The sequence below is a fragment of the Martes martes genome, assembly GCF_963455335.1.
Source record: "Martes martes genome assembly, chromosome: 1".
In the NCBI taxonomy this organism is placed as follows: domain Eukaryota; kingdom Metazoa; phylum Chordata; class Mammalia; order Carnivora; family Mustelidae; genus Martes; species Martes martes.
The window spans coordinates 113044269-113054597 of record NC_137888.1 but is presented as its reverse complement, the minus strand read 5'-3'; the positions used below and the strand labels follow the sequence as shown (position 1 = coordinate 113054597).

The 10329-nt window shown below is 46.6% G+C and overlaps 1 protein-coding gene across 1 annotated transcript in view; it reads left to right on the top strand.

The window, feature by feature from the left end:
* Positions 1 to 1894: 1894 nt before the first annotated feature.
* MB21D2 (Mab-21 domain containing 2) overlaps positions 1895 to 10329 on the top strand; it is a gene marked incomplete at its 5' end in the record, with an annotated part of 111181 nt that continues 102746 nt past the window's right edge. The window contains one exon of the mRNA XM_080800924.1: positions 1895 to 2105. Coding sequence (XP_080657050.1) covers positions 1895 to 2105 — 211 coding nt within the window. The remainder of the gene's footprint in view (positions 2106 to 10329) is intronic.

Genomic DNA, 10329 nt, shown 5'->3' with positions numbered 1-10329 from the left:
ACCAGGTTGGGAAGGCGTCGGGGAAGGCTTTGGGGTGGGGTGGGGCGGGTATGGAATTGGCTTTGATGTAAGGTTGAGAAGAGAGTAAGGAGGGGAGAGAAATTCCAAGGTAATGTCAGTGGCCAGATCTGTGTTTTGTAAACATCACTCCTGGCAACAACATGGAGAACAGGTTGGAGAAGGGAAAGAATTAAGTTTAAAACAACAGTAGTAGCAGCTAGCATTTAATTAATTATGTCAGAAATTGACCCACTTTATTTCACGTAATCATTAAACAATTTCTGAACAGGAATTACCATCTCCATTTTATGGGGAAAGGCATAGCAGAACCTGGACTAACAAAACAGTTTGTGTTCTTGGCAGTGAGAACTCATAAGAAAATGAAAAAGCTCCTATCTGAATCGGGGACTGTGGAATAGAGAAGAGATGGATTTTAGAGAATTAGGAAGATAACTGGTTTCTAAGAACCAACAGGCCTTCTAAATGTTTGCCTCAGAAACATCATAAACACTAAAAACATCTGTAAGATCCTATTCTAAAAGGACCATGACTCAGATGGAAGCTACCGGGTCAGGTATGCATAACTCCATTGCAAGAAATCCTTTATCTTATCCCTGTCCATCCACCCAGATTCTGGCACTCTGCCTGGCAGATGGTGGGTGCTCAAATGGTATTTGTTGAATGAGAGAATTCTCACCTGGACATTCAACATTCATTGTGAACCTGGGGCAATTCATTCTGTTCCCCCATACCCCTCAACCACACTTCAGTTTTTCTAAAGAGCAGGCTGTGCCTCATTAACTCATTATATGCTAAGTTGAACAAGGTGTTATCCAGGAAAATTCATTACCTAGGGCAAAGATAGGGATATTGTAGTGCTTAATGGGAGTATCTATATGGCACGTGGTGGGCACTATTTTTTTTTTAAGATTTTATTTATTTATTTGACAGACAGAGATCACAGGTAGGCAGAGAGGCAGGCAGAGAGAGGGGGAAGCAGGCTCCCTGCTGAGCAGAGAGCCTGATGCGGGGCTCTATCCCAGGACCCTGGGACCATGACCCGAGCCAAAGGCAGAGGCTTTAACCCACTGAACCACCCAGGTGCCCCTGGGCACTATTTTTGATATGCTTAATTCTATCATGTTTGGCAATCTATGCAGAAAAGGTCAGAAGATTGGTTTCATATTTCTTAAGGCAGGTTCCTTCACCATCTGAGGCACTGGTAGTTTTTGAGATGGAAATGCTCCCGGTAGAGATGCCCTCGTTCAGAACACCGCCCTTAAAATCAGGCAGAGGAAGACTCCCGTCTCCTTGAATGAGCTTGGCAAGCCCTGCCCCCAAAGGGGGTGGAGGTTGAAAAAGAATACGTCCAGAACTCGCACGTCTGCCCGAGTACAGATTGGCAAGTGGCATAGGCGCGCAGACCTCTGTCATTTATTTATTTTTCTTTCCACTGGGTGCGCTGTCCCTTTAAATGGGGACGCTGGTGCTGGCTCCGTAACAGCGGAGCCGGCAGCTTGTTGATTTCAGAGCTGGTGAATTTCACATTGTTTCCACTTCACTTTCCTCGCTCGGAGGGAGGCTCCGGTAGGCTCTTCGACCGCTGTCGCCGCGGCCAGCTAGGGCCAGGGGAGGACAGGGACCTGCAGCATCCGGGCCGGTGTGGGGCCGCAGGGAAGGGTGTCGGGGCCACACACGCACCCTCGCTGCAGTCAGCTGCTGCCGAAGCCGGGACGCCCGGAGCGCACCGAGCCGGGACCGCCCGCCTAGACGCCCGCCCACGGGCCGGGGCCGCAGCCAGGGAGCCGGCGAGGGGAGGAGGCCCGGGGGGGCGGGGTGGGGGGCGGGGGTGGGTGCTGCTGCCGCCGCGGAGCTGCTACTCGGCGCGTTTTGCATGAAGATGGCGGCTCCCACCGCCAGCAAGGCAGCCTCCCTGGGCTGTAACAACAAGCCAACGTTCCCGGAGCTGGATTTCAGGTCAGGAGCTCGGGTGGAGGAATTGAACAAACTCATCCAAGAATTCACGAAGCACGACCAGCGGGAATACGACGACCAGAGAGCGCTGGAGATTCACACAGCCAAGGATTTCATCTTTTCCATGCTGGGTAAGGAGGAAAAAGGGGGAGGTGTGTGTGTATGTGTGTGTGATGGGAAGCGGGGTAGAGAACCCATTCCCCCTTCTCGTGCTCTCTTTCCTTCTTGGTTTCCTTCCCGGAGCCGGGTGCCTGTGGTAGAACCCATCCCTGTTCCGCCTCCCCTTCTTTCTCCGCCGCAAGCCGAGCTCCCTTCTTTAGTATACTTTGCGCCGGGTCCCCTTTTACCCCCGTTCGCTGGCTCTTTTGTTAATTTCTCACCGGCCGGGGGGCTTGTAAGCAGGTGAAGTGTTCCTGGTGAAACATCTCACTGTTGGAGGGAAGCCCCTGGAAGCAGCGCGGTTCAGGTGAGACCCCGAGGCGCCTTTCGATGCAGGGGTTTGGCTTCGGAGGTTCAGACCTGCGCCTTCCGATGAGCGCCGAGTCTCAGGTCCCGTCCTGAGCTTGGGGCGCGGAGACAGTTCGGGGCTCTGGCTCCGCGCCCGAGCGACAAGTTGCTTCTCTAGTCTTGCGGCGCGGCGCTGTCTTGCCAAGCCCCCGGTGACCAAACTTGTTGGGTGTTCCCTAGTAACCCGCTCAAGTAGGCTGGGCGCCCGGAGTTCGTGCAACTTTGATTTGCAAATCGACTTCCCTTTGAAGCGCTCGGAAGCATTTCCTGTGCTTTTCCAGGGCTCTTGCTGAGCTCGGAATTTCTGATTCCCAGCTTGAAAATGACCAGCCTGAGAGCTCGGACCCCAAGAAGCGCCGGGCTCCTCCTCTTTGTGTATTGTCCATGCGCCGGCCCGGCGAGGCGCCCTGAGTTTCGAACCCCGGAGACGCCGGGGGTGGGGATAGAATAACGCCGCCACTCCCACCCCCGAGCCCGGCACCTACAGGTCCTTCAACAGATTGTCGGATGGTGTGTAAAGGGAAATAATTAAGCAGACCTGGGGCCCAAACCCTTCCGCAAGTGTCTGTCCTTGGAATGATTGCTACTGGAGTGTAGAATGAGTGTCTGCTGCTGGGAGCCTCCCTCCCACGTAGCTTGCGGCTCCACTAGTGCAACCCTGGGGGCATGCAGTACGTGGCCTGACCGTTAACGTTGCGCAGAACTGGGATTCGAGTGTAGAGCTGTCCTAACACGCGGCTCTGTACCCTCTACAAATCCACCCTCAGCCAGTTTTCCAGGTCGTAGAAAATTTTTTTGAAAAAGGGCTTTGACCCCAGAGGAAGACAGAATTTTTTGCTTTCCTGCTACAGTTTACTTGGATTACAGCCGGCTGTTGGTCGTTGCTGGTTCTGTCATTAGGCTACCTTCTTTCCTCTGGGTTTTCTTCCTCCCCGAAGCCCAAGTCCAAGTCTCGGGTTTTACAGATTGATCGTTTGGGGGCCGGTAATAGTAATGCTTTGGGAAGTTGGAAAAAGTATGTGAAAACTTGGGGCTGGATTTTACCTTTTGCTCCACACTGCCCAAGTTGTCCTAAATTCTGTATGGGGTTGAAAAGCTCTCTTTTGAGCTACTCTGCCATTCAACCGTCTGTATGAATTAAATGTTTTGTTGTTGTTGTTGTTGTTGTTTAAACAACTCCCTAACCTGGTGGGAGTGAGCTTCCGGATCTGAAAACCGGTACAGTGATTGGCAGAAGGGTGGGGATACACAGAGAAGGCTCAGGGCAGTGATTTCAGTTGCTTAATCATGGCCTTCCTCTTTGACATAAATAATGGAAGTCTGCCATTGTGTTGTTACAGCCCCCTGCGCCAGTTCTGGTGTCTTCTGCTCTAGGTGGTTTTCTAGAGAAAGGTTCTGGGTCACCATCACACAGGATAATCATGCAACAGAAAATGGGAGGGGAGGGGAGGAGGAGTAAGTCTAAATACCCAGCTCATTAGGAACTTCTGTGCTAACCCCATGGCTGAGACACTGATTGAGCCAAACCTTCACCCACATATGAAGGGTGAATTATTCCAGGGTGCTTAATGTATACCTGTGTTTGATGTCACCAGAGGCATTGTGTTGACAGGTAAACTAAATTGCCTTCTATCCCTTTTTATCCGGTTGACCTTGTGAGAGAAGGCTTTCTTGACCCCCTGGGAATTTGATATTTCCACCTGCAGGAGAGAAAATTCAGGAGAGTGTCATTTAAGCCTTTTGCCCCTCTGGACACTAGAAGGCAGATGGCAAAATGTGCTTTGCCTGTGTGTGGTGCTGCATTCATTAGTGAGTTCCCTGCCTTCCTTTAATGAGGTGCTGGCTGCTCTAGACAAGTGAAGGTTTGGCGACAGCCAGGGTCCCGGTGTGGATTTACTTTTTCTAAAGCCGATTTTCGCTTGGCTTAAAAAACAAAATCTCTTTTTGTGCACTTTGTTTCACTTGCCACAGCCTTGAGTCTTTCATGAATATGCAAATGAGGTGTCTTAATGACCCTCAGCTTGTTAAGGTGTCACTGGGGTGGCACCAGGCCCTCATTTCTGGGAGGTTTTTGGGGGGCAGGGAGGCACAACTCATCTTGGCTTTGTTCTGCCTCTGTCTGAGCTGTGTGTACCTGAGGATTGTCTGCAGCTTAAAAACATTATCCCCTCGCATGGAGTGAAATGGTAGAGGCATTTGGTGGAAGCCCCTTTAATGGAGCTGTGAGTAACGCTAACTCTGTTTTCAGGCGGCTGGGGTGGTGGGGAGCAGCTGCTTTCTCTGTATGAAATTGTTAGTCTGGACCAAAGGCCCGTTCTCAGGCCCTTTTTTGTAGGGTCTACTTTGGAGGCAACTTTGTGCAGAAGAGTATAAAGTGGTGGTAGACAGTTGTCATCACCAGTGACCTGCCAGCCCCAAGAAAGTCCATTGTTCTATCAAAGCAGGGTTCTGGATAGGCTGTGGGTCTGAGGCTGTTGGTGGTCACTGCGGTCTCTGTGATCTGTCCTGACGTTCTGTGTTTGTACAGAGATTCTGATTCCTTTGAGGCGGGTGTTGGCTGGAAACATCTAGACTCACTCTTTATTTCTCTATACCTTGGTCTTTTAGGAGACTGATTGTTGTTATTATCTAGTTAATATTTGAGAGCCCAGATTGTGTGAGAGGCTGGCAGTGCATAATAAACACCATTTATCAAAATTCAGGGAAATTGCCAGAGTTCATTAATGTTTTAATAATATTTGGTATTTGCATAATGTCTCTGCCAGCTCTTTTGTTATCTTCATTCCCTTGCGAGGTTGGAGGGAGTCTGGTTGTGTCCCCATTGAACAGATGCACAACAGGGGCTAGGCAGAAACTAGAAGCCAGGAAGGAGACAAGCAGTCACTTACCCTATAGTCCAAATGGTAGATACCATGGCATAGTTATTAGGACAGCTCTTATTTACTGATTGCCTTCTTAGTGCCAAGAACTTTGCATGGTCTTAGAAGTAGGTATTACTTTCCCATTAAACAGATGAAGATATTGAAATTTCCTGGGGTTAAGGCCCTCACAGGGTCTCAGGGCTAATAAATCGTACAGATGTTGCTCAAACTCACAATACCCTGCCTCTCGGGCATGTTCCTCCTCTCCTGCTTGAGAAACTATTAAAAATAAATGCATTACATCCAGAGGATGGGCTTTGTTTAAAAAAAAAAAAAATGCTACCTCTTCTTTCAGGATTTTGTCTGATTTCGGCAATCAGTGTTAGAGTGATCCAGGCAGCATCTGAGCTGATTTCTGGAACAACCCGAGTTCAAGTATTTTATTCCATAATAAAAGCACTTGTTTGAATTTCTGGTTGAGAAAATGGTCATTCTAATAAAATGTGGAAATCTGTGGTTCTAGTCCTAGTCTGCCGCTTTGCTAGTTGTGTGGTTCTAGTTTTTCATCTATTAAACATGGGTAGCTTTGTAAACTGCAAAGGAATGTATACGTGATTTTATTATTTATTTAAAGAAATGGGCATTATTAGAAAATCTAGTGAATTTAGGCTGGGATTACTTCTGTAGGTTGGTATCAGAAAGAACTAGGGAGTACCACTAGAGGCAGCCTAAGAGAATATGGGCTCTGGCCATGGAAGTCATGGCTAATTCTACCTCGCACTGCCGTTTGTTAACCTCCTACCATGCTCTGGCCATTGTGCTAACCACTTTGCATAAATCCATCAATGTTTGTCATTTTCTTCCAAAAATTTGTGCAGATAAGTATTCTCATGCCTCTGCATTCAACAAATACTTACTGAATGTTATACTGGTGGCCGAACAGGATGCAGGGTCCCGAGGATAGCATAGTCAGCAGAAACTTGGAGAAATTCGTATAGGCCCTTGGAGACCCTTCCCTCTTCTCCTTTGCCTACAACTTCCCTGAAAGCAGTTTGCTGGCTTCTGTGACCATTTAGGTCCATAAATACATCTTAGCCACTTCAAAATCCTAGAGTGGGGTGCTTCTGAGAGTTGCTAGACCTACCGTATTTTTAAGCACTTTCTGTGTCTTCCGAGTAGACCATTTTGAGGCCCGGCCTTTCTCGTGTTTGAATGCCATTTTTCTATTAATGAATTTATCCAGCAATATTTATTGAGGGAATTTATTCTGTCATTGCCTCGTGGGCCTCCAAGTCTTGGTAAGCCCCTTAGAGTTCTAGTCACTAATGTGCTGTATCTGAATAACGGGCAAGAACATATTTGAAGGGTACTCCAGCACTGAAAGTATTATGCATCTAGGGCAGGGAGAGCCATCTGGATATTTATTTTTGCTGCTCATTCAGTTGGTCTCAATACTTCCTTGGTGGTTCTGGGCATTGTTGACCTTCGCCCTTGACAGAAGAGTCCTAGAACTGTTGATGATTCTGGGTCTTCCCACGATGCCTTGTTCTGCTGCCCATTGGGTAATGCATTGCTCGTGATTAGACTGGGCCCCCTTTTGCTTACATAGAAACATTAGATTCTCTCTTGTCAAGCTGAGAACTTGTCATTGAATATTAGCTCTTTAGACTCTCCTGCAGCTCTTTTTTTGTTTGTTTTTAAACAATTTGGAATCTCTGATCCCCTTTCAGACCTATTGAATCTGAATTCCGGGAGCTCCCTAAACTGTCTGATCAGCACTCTGATACCCTGTCCTGTGTTAGGCCTGGTGCTGCACATTTCCCATCCAACAGAACTGCTCCTTTATGCAACGAATATGATCCCAGTTGACATGGAGCCTAGGACCAGGCTGCTGAGCCTAACGAGTAGACATGCCTCCTAGTTCTTGGAAACAGAGTCCTTCCACCTGGGACCGAGGCAGGGAGGCATGGAGACTGCACCAGAGGTTGTTATAGGTCTTTACAACATTGTATCATTTAATTGTCACCATAACCCTTGGAAAAAGAATTACAGGGCAAAATTCAGGAACTTCCCAAGTGTACCAGCCGGGAAGTTGCAGAGCTAGGACTTAACCAGGGTCAGGCTGATGAAACCATTGCTTTTGACAAAGACACTCTGCTGTCAGGAGTGGAAGGAGACCTGGATTCTGGCCCCCACTCTTTGTGTTATTTGCTGTATGACTTTGGGCAGGTCACTTAGATTCTGAGCCTCAATTTCTGAATATGTAAGTTGGGGCAAATAATTGTAGCCATCTCATGTGTTCGGGTGCATTAAGCTCTAAATCTGAAAATCTCTGTGCGGGACAAACGAAGGACATGTCTGAGTTCTAGTACCAGCTCTGTTTTGTACTGTGTGGGATGTGCGTTGCCCAGAATAAGTCTCCTAGACTCTTTGGAACTTCTTTTTGCCCATTTTCCAATTATAGAAAATACAAAGAATAAAGCAAAATCATTCCATTTGAATCACTATTAATATTTTGACATGCATTTTTTTCCCTAGACATCTGTGTTTATACACACACGTAAACCCACTCATACTTACGTGCACACAGTTTTACATCATATGGATGCATGATTTCTCTTGGTAAATTTATCGATATGCTGTCATCTCCCACGCTTTAGAAAAAGGAGTTCTAATCTAAAACAAATGTTCTCCTAGCTTCTTTCATTCATCTCTTATTCCAAAAGAAGATACTGTTCCAGAACTTAGAGCACATAATCTGATTTAATAATTGATTTAATAATCTGATTTAATAATTGTTGAACCTTGACACTGTTGATTCGTGAGGGTTTTACCCACCTTCCAGGGCCATCTCCTAGCTGCATCTTTGTATGCTCTGGACTGCTAAAGAATCTACCCACACTTCCCATTTCCTTCCTTTGCGCCGACTATTTTCTCTATGAGAATTTCTTAACCTAGGTCTATGGCAATAATAACATGGACTGTGTGAACTTGAATGGGAAAAATGACAGCTTTATTTTTATTAATCCCTAACTGAAATATAGCACTTTTCTTCCATTATAAAAGAAGGTACTAAGTCATAGGAGTATTAGCAGTACCTATCTTTTTTCCGTTTCTTTCCACCAGAAATCAGATATTTTGAGTTCACATTATAATTCTTGCTGGTATCTCAAAAAGTTGTTTATTGCTGCTGTGAAATGATGGTGTCTCTTAGACTTGCTGCGAGATTTCATGTGAAGCGGTAGTAAAGAATCACTTGTATTCTATCACGAACGTACTTTTTAAATGTATGTTTCTGCTTTAATATTGATTTGCTTTAAAGTCCTGTGTACTTTTATCATTTTCATCTAAATATACTGTTCTTTTTGCAGAAGCCCATAGTCCTCACCAGCCTGTCAAGATAAACTCTGTCACAGAGACAGTTAAGCATTTTAGCTGCTAAGCAATGACACCTTACCTCTGGTTCCTTTGCCTTTTTCAGCTCCAACTCCAAGGCCATTCGACTCATGAAGTTTTCCTGTAACTCTCCAAGGAGAAAAAAAATCTACCTTGCTTCTGTGTTCTTCTAACACCTGCCCCCCCCCTTTTATAGCCCTTAGCACATTCTTCCCTGGGCTAGGTTAAAGAATCTAAGGCTTATTTATTTTTCCAGCACTCAGTGGGGTACACAGTCGGTGCTCACAGAGTGTTAAGTTCTTTGATTCACTCTGAAAGAGACTTTCTATCTGAAGCTTCTTATTTCAGCCTCAATTTCAGGAGTGAGCACTTTCTGACATTGTCTCTAAGAATTTTCCTTTCTGGAAAGCCATGCTAAATGGTCTTTTCTGGAGTCAAGAAAATTTTGATCCAGTCTTTTTATTTGGTAGTTTTTTCTCCATTCCAAGAATAATAACCTTAAGACTTATCATAGGGCTATTTAAGAAATGTGTCAACTGATTGCTGTAACTTTTTTTTTTTTTAAGATTTTATTTATTTGACAGAGAGAGAGAGAGATCACAAGTAGGCAGAGAGGCAGGCAGAGAGAGAGAGGGAGAAGCAGGCCTCCTGCTGAGCAGAGACACCCCCCCCCCCCGCCCCGATGAGGGGGTTCAGTCCCAGGACCCTGAGATCATGACCTGAGCGGAAAGCAGAGCCTTAACCCACTGAGCCACCCAGATTGCTGTAGCTTTTTGACCAACAACAGCAGACAGTGAGTTGTGGGAATGTCCCCTTTCCTGTAGATCCTGACTTTTCTTCCATAGCCAGTGGGGGTCCTTGTGGAACTCCTGCATGGAAGTTCCACATTTGGGGCTTTGTGAAATGCAGAGAGGGCATAAGTCATCTTTCCCATGAAGGCTTTTCATAGGCTTGTCAGGAAGCTTCCAAGTTTCCAGATGCCTACTCTGAAATCTGAATTCCAACAATACTTTACTATAGACCACTGTTCCTTGCCATCAGTAATAATGTTAGCTTTGTGCAGTGCTTTATGGATTATAATCATGTTCGCATTTGATGTGGAATGGTATTCTCTGGACAGGCCTTTCGGAAGTAGTGTAGGAACTATTAACCTCCATTCACAGGTGGGGGTGCTTGAGGCTCTGCGATGAGTTGGAGGTTGTGGAACAAGACTCAACCCAGATCTCCAGTGTCTTCTGCTACTGCGCGTGGTCTGCAAAGAGCCAGTGGGCTTTTCCACTGTTAGACATCTTCCATGCGTTGCCGAGCTGAATCTGGATTCCCAGACAAGGGCAAGGGTAGCAGTTTTCATTTCCCTCTGGGCTTTTCTGCTCCCCCCGTGGGCGGAGGATAGCTAGTGAGTGATGCTGGCTGAGATCGGGATGGGTAAGTACTTGCCCCATAGGTCTGCATTCTCCAGGTCTGATTGTTAGGCCTTGCCCAGCTGTTCTTAGGGTCTGTGATGGTGTTCACAATGGACCTGGGTGACGATTTGCCGCTGTGTGATCTCTTTAAGGACATTCGTAATTATGCTGTTATGTGAGGCCCTGTC